At 38.7% G+C, this 14,303-nt stretch overlaps 1 protein-coding gene across 1 annotated transcript in view; it reads left to right on the forward strand.

Annotated features, from left to right (window-relative positions):
- Nucleotides 1-582: 582 nt before the first annotated feature.
- UBE2W (ubiquitin conjugating enzyme E2 W) overlaps nucleotides 583-14,303 on the forward strand; it is a 63,718-nt gene continuing 49,997 nt past the window's right edge. Inside the window, exon 1 of the mRNA XM_065902844.1 lies at nucleotides 583-684. Coding sequence (XP_065758916.1) covers nucleotides 583-684 — 102 coding nt within the window. The remainder of the gene's footprint in view (nucleotides 685-14,303) is intronic.

Here is a 14,303-nt window from a genome sequence, read left to right on the forward strand (position 1 = left end):
CTTCCCTCAGGCAAGTTTCGGCTCTACAAACTTTCTTTTCATTTAAAATATCGAAGCGCTGTTCTGCCCTCAATTCTTTTTTTTTTTTTTTGCCCTCAATTCTTATCCCATTGTAGAAGGAAATCTGTGTCTCTCTCTTCCCCAAATTAGGAATATGAGAAGACTTCCGGGTCCGTAGAGAGCAGAAAACAGCCCGGCAGAAGTTTCATCTTGCCCAAAGCTGTGAAAGTGGGCATGGTGGTGTAGAAAGAGAATACGGAAAGGTAAACTCTGTAAATCTTAACACCTGTGGTTGGGAAACAAACAAAAACCTCACGGGCCTGGACATCATCAGGATCTCGGAATATAGACAGAAAAAAACAACAACCGTGGTTCGGGTCAGAACCCGAGCAGCGTTTCCTAAGTGACCAGGGTAGCCAGTGGGTTCGTGGCGGAGGCCGGAGAGCTCCTCGCGACCGAAGGTAGGGACAGCGCCATTCACTGCGCCCTCGCTTGCCCCTCCCCCGCCCGGGCGCGTAACCCGCCAGCCAATCTCCTGGCGCCATCCCCTTCCCATCGGAGGCTCCGCCCCCCGCGCCCGGGATGCTGGGCCCCCGCGGCGTGACGCGAGCACGGCAGCTCCGCCCCCTGCGTCTCTGGCCTCGCCGGCCTTGGGGGGATGGTTCCATCATGGCGTCAATGCAGGTAAGAGGAGTTTGCAGCATCTGGGCGGGCTCCGTTGCCGCGGGGAGGATGAGAGCCTTTCCTTCGGGGGTGTGTCTGGGACTCTGGGGCACCTGGGCGGGCTCCGGAGCGGCCCCGGCGACCGTTCCTTCCCACCTTCAGGGCGTTGGGGAGGGGTGAGAGGCGGCGAGAAGGGGGGGTCTCGGTCGGTCGAAGCGGACACCAGCCGGCCGGGAAGTTGGGGGATAAAGAAGGCTAAAGGGGAGGAAGGGGCGAAGTTTGATACTGGCTCCGCGGCGTTGGTCTCGAATCACCTCCGGCTCACACGGACGACTGTCGCCTGCCTGCCTGCCTGCCTGCCTCCGGGCCCAGGGATGCCTTTTCCACCGCGGTCCCCGGCTGGGCGGAAACAGCTGCTCTCGCCGTAGTCGCCGGAGCAGGGGCGGCCCTGAGAGGGGCTAAGTGTGGGGAGCCGAAAAGGCGTTCCAGGAGAAGGCGTTTCGCGGCCTCGACTCAGGCCTCCCACGCCCGGCCTCCCTGGCTACTCGGTCCCTCGACTCTGCTTTTGACTTTCAGTCCTTTGCCCCAGGGGTACCTTCCTCTATCAGCCTTCGCACTCTCAACGAACAGAAGTCCCACAGCTCATTTTCTCACTCGCCGAAGCTATCCTCAGCCCCTCAGAATCATTTGCCGTCTAACAGGCTATCTCCCCGAAGGACGGATCACCAGCCCCCTATACCTCCCGGGATAGCTCACCCTCCAATCTTTTTATTTCCTACAGTGCCCCACCCTTGCGGTCGCGGTTAGGCTACAGCCCTTTGCCCTTCTTCCCGAGACCTTAGTGGCACCTTAGTTTGGTAAGAGGCGTTTGTTAACCCGTTTTATAGCTACCTGACTTGGCAACGCGTGGATTTCTGGTTTTCCAACTTAATAGACTCTTTTCTTTTTCCAAATCCGAAGAGTTTTTTTTTTATTTTAACAGACAAAGATGGCATCCACAATTGCAGTTTTGTAGAGATTAACTCTGCATTATCTATAGCTTGCATTTAATTTATAGATGAAGACTAGCTCTGTCAAAACATAGGAAGAGAAGGCAGAACTCCCCTTTGAAGTATCAGCTGAGCGCTTTTTAGTTTTAACAGCATCTTAAAGAGACCACGTTTTTCTTAGAAGGATTTTATATGCTTTTGTTTCTAGAAGGATAATCAAGTCTCCTTATCCCCCTGCCGATTTTTTCTCTCTTTAGGCGAGAACAGTGCTTTTCTTTTAGCTCTTTTCTGCATTTTCTTCCTCTTTTGTGCACGTATTTGCTTCGCCTTTACTTCTGTGCTTTTGTGTTATCTGTCCCCTTTCAGCCTGTTCTCCGTACAAGACTCTCTTTACCTTTGCTTCTCCCTCTGGACTTTACTGCAGAATAGAAAAAAAAAAAATTGTATATAACATTCCTAGTTGAAGAGATGTCATGAAACAGTCCAGAGAAAAAACAAAAACAATTTCAGGAAACATTATACTTTACCGTAATCTCCCCAGAGACGTTGGAGAGGTTTCGTCATTTGAGGCCAAAAAAGGAACTGTAGAACACGAGTTGAACAGTAGATCGGCTATGTGACCAATTTAAGATTATTTGTGTTAAGATTAAAACCATTCTTTTTAAGAATAAAAAGATTAAAATCCACAGCATTAGTGATGATATTTGGCAGAGGAGTATAGGGATAACTGATTTGCTGATTAAAATTAGACCTTTAGTGTCTGGAAAAAGCAGATTTCAAAACTGAGTCAGTACAAAACTTAATGTTGATAGTCTGGAATTTTACATGGCGACTTAAGCAATAGACACAATACTTAACCAGTGTAATACTACATTTTTCTATGTCCCAAGTACCTCTATCTTTTTACCCTTTATTCCTTTATGTCTTCTGATTAGAGGAATGGAAAACTGATGTTTTCCATTTTAATTAAAACTAAATTTTTCCTTTTATTTGTATTTTAGAAGTACCTGATACAGATTCTCTGGTAGTATCTTTTTATTTTTTAAGTTTTTTATTGAAGCATAGTTGATTTACAATATTTTGTTTCAGGTGTTCAACATAATGATTCACAACTTTTAAAGATTATACTCTATTTATAGTTATTAGTAAATATTTGCTATATTCCCTGTTCTGTACAATATATCCTTGTAGCTTATTCATTTTATACATAATAGTTTGTACTTTAGCTTGTACCTGTTAACCTTGTCTCCCTATTTCGCTCCTCTCACTTTCCCTCTCCAATGGTAACCACTAATCATATCTGTGAGTCTATTTCTTTTTTGTTATATTCACTAGTTTTACTTTTTAGATTTGATATGTAAATGATAGTCTACAGTGTTTCTTTCTCTGGTTTATTTCACTGAACATTATACCCTCCACGTGCATCCATGTTGTTGCAAATGGCAAGAGTTTCACTCTTTTTTATGGCTAATACTGCATCATGTGTGCGCATGCGCACATGCATCAGCATCTTATTTATCCGTTCATTGGTTGATGGACACTTAAGTAGCTTCCCTGTCCTGACAATTATAAATAGTGATGCTGTGAACATTTGGCTGCATATATCTTTTCAAATTAGTGTTTTCGTTTTCTTATACATACCCAGTAGTGGATCATATAGTACTTCTAATTTCCATCTTTTTGGGGACCCTTCATACTGTTTATCATAATGGCTGTACCAATTTACATTCCCACCAACGGTGTGCAAGGGTTCCCTCTTTTATGTGCTCTCCTGATAGTATTTGAAAAATATTTTAATAGAGATTAACCAAGCTTTTTGAAACACAGCACTTCTCTGTGTGGTTATTTTGTGTCTTTGCACAAATTTTTTTCCTGACTGTCTTAATAGCAAAGTTTAACTCTTGAAGACAAATAAATTATACATAAAACAGCAACTAAGTTATATTTATTCATTTACACATCATTTATTTTTTCGAGGGCCCTTTATGTCAGGTATTCATCTAGGTGCTGAGGATAGAGCAATGAACAAAAGCAGACAAGGTTTCTGCCTTTGTGGATGTAATATTTAAGTTAATTGCTATTATGTTAAATGGCTATAGTGCTATAGAGAAAACTTGTGGAAGGAGGTTACTAAATGTTTTTTGAATTTTAGTTAGAGTCCTTAGGAAAAAGTAAGCTGTACATGAATGCTGCTTTAACCATGTTGTTACCTAAAACATTTTCAGTAGATTTCTTCATCTTACCCACACCAGGGTATTACTGCTGCTGAAGAGGTTACTTAACCTGTAAGAGGAACTGTGTTTTAAAAGTATGCATATTATGCAAATGTATATGAGCCTTACTTACCTGTATTGATAAAGATGGAAAAAATTAGCCATGAGGATCATCAGGATAGCAAGTAAGGGTGGACTTTCAGGTTTTTTTTTTGGAGAGTTTGTTGTTGTTTTGTCTTTTTAAAAAAATTTTTATTGAAATATAGTTGATTTACAATGTCATGTTAATTTCAGGTGTGTGGCACAGTGATTCAGTTATACATATCTATGTGTAGATAGATATAAAGGGCTTCCCATGTGGCTCAGTGGTAAAGAATCCGTCTGCCAATGCAGGAAACACAGGTTTGATCCCTGGGTCGGGATAGTACCCTGGAGAAGGAAATGGCAATCCACTCCAGTATTCTTGCCTGGAGAATCCATTGAACGGAGGAGCCTGGCGAACTACAGTCCATGGTTGCGAAGAGGTGGACAGGACTGAGTGCACCTGCACATAATGACTAAACAACAACAACAGCAGCATAAGATAAACAGTTATATCTGTTGTTTTTCAGATTCTTTTTGGAGAGTATGTATCTTAATACTGACATTGTAACTACTGTAGTATACTCTATTGGTGCCTTGAAACCTTTTTTTACATTGTAACACACATAGAAAATAATTTTTGAATTGCACGCCAGGGTGGATGAGATTGTTGGAGGCTGGAAGCACCTGACTGGGCAGCTCACAGTGAAACATTGGGAATGAGAATCAGTGTTCTGGTATATCCATAATGCTGGGGAAACTTCTGTTGCATAGTTTTGCTAGAGTTGTTCTTCAACATAAAATTCAAAATTGTGGTTTTCAGATTTCTGTGAACCCTTTGAGATTTTTTTCCCTATTTTTGCTTTTTTTTCTTTCATTTTTTTCCCTACTGTTTCTTCCTAGAACAGACACAAATCACCAAATAAGATATGGTTAGATTCTGTTTTAAGGAAACCATTTGTTCTTCAACATACGATTCAAGATTGTGATTTTCAGATTTCTGTGAGCCCTTTGAGATGTTTTTTTCCTCGTTTTGCTTTTTTTTTCTTTCATTTTTTCCCTACTGTTTCTTCCTAGAACAGACAAAAATCGCCAAGTAAGATATGGTTAGATTCTGTTTTAAGAAACCATTCTTAGAAAATGGTGGGCTCATGATGGTATTTCAACTTTAGAGGAGTTGAATAAATAGATTTACATTAATTCTGATGATTCCAGAAATCTTAAATTATCAAGTGGAAAGTTGGTCATACCCATTGTTTAGATTAGCATTTTAGGAACTTAGATTATTTGGTAAGACTTTCTTAGAACGTTATTAGAGTGAATTTTTTATGTGATTCAAAACATTTCTTAAAAGTGGAGCAATATTAGGGCATTCTGTTTTCAACTAAACCATAAAGTTGCATTTTTTGTGTATGTTTCTTTTTTCATTTTCTTAATCTTTTTTTTCTTCCCCATGGGCTCATTTCATATTATGAAATGATTAATTAATTTTGCCTCCTGAATATATTTTCTGATTTTAGATTTTAGCTGTTTCATTCAGACTTCTTTATGTTGGAAGATTTTTAGTATACCTGGTATACTTTTCTAATTTGACCACCTAGATTTATTAATTTTAGTTAATAAGCAGCCTTTACTTTATGTCTTAAGATCTTAGAAAGTCAGTGTATAGTAGTTGATACTTTAGCAGTGATACACTTGAGAGAAATGATCAGTTGAATTACTCTTGTGGATTTTCTTCATTTTTTTTTTTCTTATTTGGGTGTTATACCGACTGTTGATTTGGTTAGATGGAGGGAGATTGATTGTGAATATGTGCTTATTTTTAGATGACTTAGAAGCAATAAATTATTTTGGGGTATTCACAACTTTGCATTGTTGTTTACTCAAATAGTTGGTTCTAGCGATTGAGAGAGAGAGAGTGGGTTCTTGAAAGTGAAACTGTTAGTCACTCAGTTGTGTCCAGCTCTTTGCGACCCCATGGACTGTAGCTCACCAGGCTCCTCTGTCCATGGAATTCTCCAGGCAAGAATACTAGAGTAGATTGCCATTTTCTTCTCCAGGGGAACTTCCCGACCTAAGGATCAAACCTGGGTCTCCTGCATTACAGTCAGATTCTTTACCATCTGAGCCACCAGGGAAGCCCCAGGGAAGTGATTGAGAGATAAGAGTATGAGTTCTTTCTGACATTATTATTATAGTCATATTACTTGACAGTTAGATTCCATATGACTATTTTTGTTGATATCATCATGAAGGGTTACAGCTTAATCAAAAGTGAGAAAACTGATTGTCATCCCGGATCCTGAGGCTTACTAAATACTGGAGGCTTGTGGAGTGTACCTAGAATTATAGTACCTAAGAAGGTTGGCTAGATACTCTGGCCGGGAATGGGGCCAAGAGCTGTTGGAGCAAGTACTGAAGGAAAAGGGAAACAGCAAAGAGTAGAATTGAAGATGTTCTGTGTCAGTGATAAACATAAGTAGATAGTAGACTTCACCAAACAAGAGCATAAAGCTGGAATGATTATCTTTTTGGGTGTGTGTGTGTAATAAAGTTTTATAAAGAGTACCCCCCTGCTAGTCTTTAGCTGTTTGTTCATCAGAAGGTGGCAGAAAGAGTACCTGATAATGTTGTCTTAATTCTCACAGCAGTCATTGTGGTATTTTTCTTTTTGCTTTTAATCAATTGTTGGTTTACAAGATGCCTTCTATTTTTGTCGTAAAAGTGTTGGTTTGGATCTCTTATTTTAACTTTTTAGGTCTCTTCTACTTCGTTGGCCCATAGATTCGATAAGAACAGCAACAACAAAAAAACGTCCTCTCTCATTGTCCCTTAAATGTGCACATAGTGATTACTGTGAGTGCTTGTCCATCACTTGACACAGCAAATTCTGTGTTAGTTCTATTTTAGAGAAATCTAATAAACATTTCTCTTAATAGAAAGGTCGAGTACCTATGAAGAAACAATTTAAAATTCATTTTTATATTACATGTGTATTCCCCTCAAAGTTGGCTTATTTTCTTGATTTATGTGTGCCATAACTTTAGTGTTTTTCAAAGTATTTACATTCTCTCTGGATTCTTACTCCAGCCTTGTAAAATGGGAAGTCACATCCCATTTCAGTCTAATAAAAAGAGTGATTTTTGATACATAATCACTTATTTGAGAAGTGACTTACCCAAAATTGTATTGCAACTGAGTAGTGAAGCTGATGCTGTTAAGATGTAGGTAATGAACATACTAGCAAGTTTGATCTTGTAGAGAAATCATGGCGATATTTATTTAACTCTTCAGTCAATAATTTACCATTCTCTAAAATATTTTATAGCTTCTACAGCTAAGAAACTGAGAGGAAACTGTTCCTTATATTTTAAAATATAGTTACTTTATGTAGCAAAATTTTTACAAAGGTTCTTTATGCATATACTTGATCATTGAATAAAACTATAATGGCAAATCTTTAGTGTTCAAAGATAATCTTTATTCTTAAGGAGAGTTTTTAGAAGGATGATCTGGCATTTTTCTCTTTCTTTTTTAAAAATACTTTTTCTTATGATGAGAACTCATTTTACTTTTGGCCGTGCTGGGTCTCCCTTGCTATACGGGCTTTTCTCTAGTTTCAGAGAATGGGGGCTACTCTAGGTGCAGAGTGCAGGCTTCTCTTGCAGTGGCTTCTCTTACTGCTGAGCAGGGGCTCTAAGGACGGTGGGCTTCAGTAGTTGCAGTTTCCTGGCTGTAGGTCACAGGCTCATTAGTTGTGGCAGAAGGGCTTAGTTGCTCTGCAGCATGTGTGGCATGTGGGATCTTCCTCGATAAAGGGTCGAACCTGTGTTTCCTGCATTGGCAGGTACATTCTTTACCACTGAGCCACCAGGGAAACCCTGGCATTTTTTCTGAAAATACGCTTCTACATAGTATTTATCTAGGTTGAGCCTTTGTTTAGATGACTTTTGTTGCATCTTTATATTATTATCTGCTTCACTGTTTTATCTGCGTAATACTTATTCATGTTTGTCAGGTGTTTTTAAAATGTCTCTGTTTGATAGCCTTTGTTTGTGAATGCTGTTTTTAGAGTACCAGCAAATGGTGCATGCCTTTGAGTTATTTTTTTTTTTTCTGAGAAAAATTGTATTCTCATTCAGTTGCTTTTATAAAACTTCATTAGGAAAAAGCGCCCAGGATCTGGAGTCGAAAGACCTGGATTCAAGCTTTCACTGCTTAACAGCTGTGTTGCACAAAAAACTGTGTGTAATGTAGTGATTAAGACAAAGTAGAATATACCTTTTATTTCTAGCTTTTTATTATTAAAGATGATGCTTCCTAATATCAAAAAAAAAAAAAAAAAAGACAAAGTAGATGAGCAGAGAGGTAAGCATTTATGAAACTCCTCTATTTACCTTCCCAAACCTTTTTATAGTACTCCCCGTGTGGTGCTTGGCAGAACTTGATTCTTCCAGTTGTTCAATTAGAAACCTTGGTTTCATCCCACTCCATAGTCAAACCATCAGCAGATTCTTTTGAGCTCTACCTTCAAAATAAATTCAGAATCCAGCCATCTACTCTTCTGCATCATTGTGTGTCTGCGTGCTAAGTCGCTTCTGTTGTGTCCAACTCTTTGAGACCCTATGGACTGTAGCCTGCCAGGTTTCTCTGTCCATGGGATTCTCCAAGCATGAACACTGGAGTGGGTTGCCATGCCCTCCTCGAGGGAATCTTCCCAGCCCAGAGATCGAACTCATGTTTCTTATGTCTCCTGCATTGGCAGGCAGGTTCTGTACCACTGGAGTCACCTGCATCATTACCTGATGTAAATCATCGTCATCTGTCATCTACATTGTATCAACAGCTTCCTAACTGGTTTCCCTGCTTCTGCACTTGTTCCCTTACATTCTTGCCTCAACCCATCATTTAGATTCTTTCAAAACAAAAATCAAATGTTACTTCACTCACATCCCTCCTGTGGCTTCCCTATTTTATTGAAAATACAAGCTAAAATTCCTGTTAATGACCTAGAAGGCCTAACATTATCTGTCTGGTTCAGCACCCTGCACCCCACCCTCCTCACTTCTCTGCAGCTATGTGGGCCTCCCTTTGGTCTTTGCCCTGTTATTTCCTCTTCTTGGAGTGCTCTTCTCCACGTATCTGATGGCTCACTTCCTTTTTTTGTCTCAGATCTTTGTTCCAGTGTAGCTTTCTAAGAGAAGCCTTGTTTGACCACCCAGTACAAGATAGTACTCACATCCCTGGCATTTGCAGTGCCCCTTAACCTGCTACATTTGATCTTTATATGCCTGGCATATTGTTAATTAATATACTGTTTCTGCTGGGCATACCCCAGTGCCTGGCATTTAGTAGACCTTCAGTAACTGTCAGTGGAATAAGCACAGGTTTGAAATCAGATAAACTTTGTTTGAATTCTAGCTTTGCCACTTAAATCTGTGTAACCTTTTTTAAAAAAACCCATCATATGGGGTAAAATTACAAATCACTTCATGTCATAGATCTTTGGAATTGTTTGTGAGTTATATCTTATAATTCTGTAGGCCTCTTATTTGTGTAAACTACCTCTGTCAGATAATTACTTAAAAAAATTTTTGATTCCTGGTCCTTTGTTGCCTACCAACAAAGGCTACCAAAAAAGCAAATTTCCTTTATATGAAGTCTCTCCTTGTGTTTACACACCACAGGAAGCAGAGAGGAAGTGTGACTTCTAATTAGCATGTATTCTTTGCCAGTCCTCTTCAAAGTTTGAGAGTTAGCCAAGTAAAATTTTGAGCCTTTTACATCAGTTTTACATGGCAAGTTCAGTTTTTCCTTTTTTTTAATTGAAATACAATTCATGTATCATAAAACTTAACCTTTTTTTAAAGTATAAAAGTCAGTGGCTTTTAAAATATATTCACACCCATGGTCACTAAAAGATTATATTCACAAACTCACCCCTAAAAGAAACCCCTTAGCCATTATCAGTCACTTTGTTCCCAATGTATCATGTTACCTGGTCCCATTCTTCTCCTACCCCCAGCCTTGGAAATCACTAATTTGTTTTCTATCCTTAAAGATTTGCCTCTCTGGGGCATTTCATATAAATGGAGTCATGCAATCTGTGGCCTTTGGGACCGGCCTGTACCACTCAGCATAATGTTTTTGAGGTTCATCCGCATTGTAGCTTGTGTATCAGTACTTTGTTCATTTTTAGGCTGAGTAATAGTCCATTTTATGGTCATACCACAGCTTGTTTATCCACCAGTTAATTGACATTTGGTTTGTTTCCTGTTCCTGTTAGTTAATTGACTATTTGTATTATTCCTACTTTTTGAATAATGCTGCTATGGGTATTTATAAACATGTTTTTGTGTGGACATGTTTTATTTGTGTTAGGTGTATACCTAGGAGTGGAATTGCTGAGTCATTTGGTAACTTTTCTTTTTTTATTTTTTTCATTTGGTAACTCTTATGTTTAATGTTCTAAGAAACTGCCCGACTTTTCCATGTCAGCTGCATTGTTTTACATTCCCATGAGCAGTGTGCAGAGCTTCCAGTTTGTACATATTCTGGCTAATATTTGTTGTGCATTTTTTTAAGTGTAACTGTCCTAGTTGGGTGTGAAGTGGTATCTTGTTGTGGTTTCTTTTTGCATTTCCTTAATGAGTAATATTGGACATCTTTTCTTATTTTTATTGGTACATTTCTTGGAGAAATGTCTATTCAAATCCTTTGCCATTTAAAAAATTATCTTTTTATTGTTGACTTGTGAGAGTTCTTTCTTTGTATATTCTGAGCTTACTAGACATTTGATTTGCAAATATTCTTTTATTCTATGAACTATGTTTGCACATTCTTCCTGGTATCCTTTGAAGCATAAATATTTTTAATTATGATGAAGTCCAGGTTTTTTCTTTTGTCATTTGTATTTTTTTGTTTTGAATCATTACTTAATTCAAGGTTATGAAGACTTGCAGTTTATTATACTTTTCTTCTGAGAGTGTTATGGTTTTAGCTCTTATATTTACATCTTGATTTATTTTGAGTTAATTTTTGTATACGGTTTGAGGCATATTTAGCTTTATAGAATCAATATGGCAGGTTGTTTTGTTTTTGAAGTTGTGTAGATCTACGATGAGGATCCATCAGGTTTGATAATATTCAACTGGATTCAAGTTGTTTCTTTTGGTGAGTGCAGCTATTATCTATTTTTCAGATATGAATTTATATTGTGGCCCTACTACTAAAAAATGTGATTGTAATCCTGGTAAACTATTACTGAGAATATGTATGTAGTCATATGTTGACTTTTATTATAATTAAAATAGACATACCAACTTTGATTTTTAAACTTGCAACAGCATCGAGCCACTGGACATTTTAGAGGTCATCTAGTCCAACCATCATACCTTTAAATCATTGCTGAATTTTGTGATTAGTGATCGTTGGTAAAATGTTTACTTTTGTACTCATGGAAAGCATGTGTTGAGCAAATTGAGTATATAGTTCTTTTTTAGTATATAGATTTGATATGAGAAAAAATGTCCCTTAGATAGGAAAACCAACTTAAAGATTGTAATGGAGAAAATTATGTAGCTGGGCGTATTGGTGCCATCTTTGCTCTTTATATTGCTTAGTGGAAACCTCATAAGTTCCTGTCTTTTGAACTACCTTGCTTTGATATTTCTAGTCTATCCACATGGTTCATGGATTCTGTACTTGTGAATCCACCTACTTGGTGACTTTTATTTGTAACCCTGAAATCAGTTCTCATGGTGCTTTTGTGGTGATTTGCACACGTGCAGAGTGGGAAGATTTGAGTTGCTGGATGTGCATGTGCCCTGCTCAGGTGAAACAGAGCAGCACTGTCTTGTTTCAGCTGCTATACAAGAAACAAATACTGTTCCTTGGGTCTCTTGCCACTTTTTTCACATTTTTGTGCTTTTGGTGATTTCACTGTTTAAAATGGCCCTTAAGTATACTGGAGTGCTGTTCAGTCTCTCTAGTTCCAAGAAGACTGATGTGTCTTGTGCAGATCTGTGTGTTAGATAACCTTCACTTAGGCATGTGCTGTTGCCCTTGGGTTCAGTGTTGAGTCAGCAATATATATTAAGAACTCTTTAAATAGGAGCACACAAAAACTAAGGTTATTATTAATTGGTTGAATGTGAGCAGAGGATTACAGGAGCCTAACCCTGTTTTCTTCTGGGAACGTGGATCGCTATTTGCTAATTAAGTATTTGCTGTGACTTTATAGAATGTAGCTACTGTGAATAATGAAAATTGACTGTATTTTGATTTAAATTTCAGTCCCCCTTTGATCTGAAATGTGTTGAAGCCATGTTAAAACTGGTAAAATGTAATGTCACTCTGGTCAGGTTCCTTGTTTGCTTTTTTCCATTTTCTACTTTAGATGCTGTCCCTCAGTTTTTTTTTTGTTTTTTTTTTTTTTTAACTTACCCACATAGTGCAAGTCAGTGATTGTCAATGTGGGCATCATGTTGAAGACACTTAAGGAGCTTTAACAACAACTATCCCCAGAGAGTAATTGGTCTGGCGTTCATCCTGGATATTGAAATTTTTCTCAGCACCTTGTTAAGCCTGATCTGCTACCTAAGTTGAAAATTTATCTAGCTACAGTGGGAAATTTTAGCTGTGCAACTTATGTAAATTGTATAAGATATAATACTTATCCTTGGACCAGATTTGGCATTCAGGAGATGGTAGACCTTTCAAAGTTGATGCCTCTGGAGAGATCCTTTTAAGAACCAAAGTTGAGACTATGAAACTGTTTTATGTTCCTGGCTGATTAGGGTTCTATCAGAAAACATCTGTTTTCTTTAGTATCAGAGCAAATATTGACTACCTTGCAAAAGTCTCTTGTTCTGATGGCTCCTTTATATAAAGAAACAGAGTATCTGCTGTAAAGAGCTCTTTCTGGAGGAGGATTAGTGAAGGAAATGCATTGGAGATGTGGCTGCTGGGAACTTGCCTGGTGGATGCCACGGGCCAGAACCAAGAGTTCACATGCCTCCACTGAACACCCTGCATGCTGCAGCTGAGATCCGGTGCAGCCAAATACGTACATACATGTTTTTTTTTAAAAGAAGATGTGGCTGCTGGGTGACCCTCCAGGCTTAGTTGTGAGCTGAGTGATTCTTCTGTGCCAGTTGTGTACCTGGACAAACATATTTTATATCAGGAATCTTTGGAGTTGAATGTGAATAGTTAACCAATCTAAGGTTGTTGGCTTTTGGGTTTTGTTGTTGTTGTTGTTTTACATAATCTCAGGAGTTCTATATTAAAATGTAAATAGCCCTTGGAACATTAGTCTTGTTTTTAGTCTTTTGGCCATTATTGTTACTCCATGCAGCTCCCATGCTAGGCCTATGCCAAGAGCTTTTTGTCTGTTAAAATCACTGAGAATCAGGCTGTTTATGATTCTGGGGCCTGAGTCTATTTTTCCTGTCTTTGGTTGAACTGGATACTACTGTAAACATGTAGGTTCTGTCAGTAGCTTTTGCCTGCTCTGAATACTTAGCAGCTCTTGCTAGTCTCTTTTTATAGTGAGCTGCTGCTTTGCATTATGGGTAACTTTCACAGTTCCCAAGTTTGTTTTCTCATTTTTCCTTAGGTTTTTTTTTTAGACTTAACTAGCTAAGTTACATACTCTTTCTCCTCTCTATACTGTCATTTTGAATTCCGATTTTACTCAAAATCTCATTAGTTCTTTAAAACTTGATACCTGGCATCATGAGCCCACCAAGCTTAGTCTCAGTCTCACAGCTGGACACACTTTTTTACCTCCTATGTCCTCTTAGCACCCTTTACCTCTTTCCCACCTCGTACTTTTATAAAGGTACTTTATTGATTTTTAAGTCACTGAGGGCAGTGTGCTACTAGTAGTAAGCTCTCAAGTAAAAGTAAAGACATATTTTTTTCAAAATAGGTCAGAAGTGATATCAAAGCATCGCCTTTTTGCCCTGTCTTTTGTTTTGGCTTCTGCCATGGCCCATTTAGGGCTTCCCAGGTGGCTCAGACTGTAAAGTATCTCCTACAATGGGGAGATTTGTGTTCGATCCCTGGGTTGGGAAGATCCCCTGGAGAGGGGAATGGCAACCTCCTCTAGTATTCTTGCCTGGAGAATCCCATGGACAGAGGAGCCTGGTGTGGGCTACAGTCCATAGGGTCGCAAAGAGTCGGTCATGACTGAGCGACTAACACTGGACCAGTTAAACTAAAGAACAGGAAAAAGTGTATAGTATTTTAAATTAATGTTCATTTCCTGTTAATTAAATGCATTGTTTCAACTAGGTTAACATTTGGTTTATAACTCTTTACTTTGAAGATAATGCTTCAGTGAAAGTCTTAT

This window comes from Muntiacus reevesi, chromosome 12 (genome assembly GCF_963930625.1).
Source record: "Muntiacus reevesi chromosome 12, mMunRee1.1, whole genome shotgun sequence".
Lineage (NCBI taxonomy): Eukaryota > Metazoa > Chordata > Mammalia > Artiodactyla > Cervidae > Muntiacus > Muntiacus reevesi.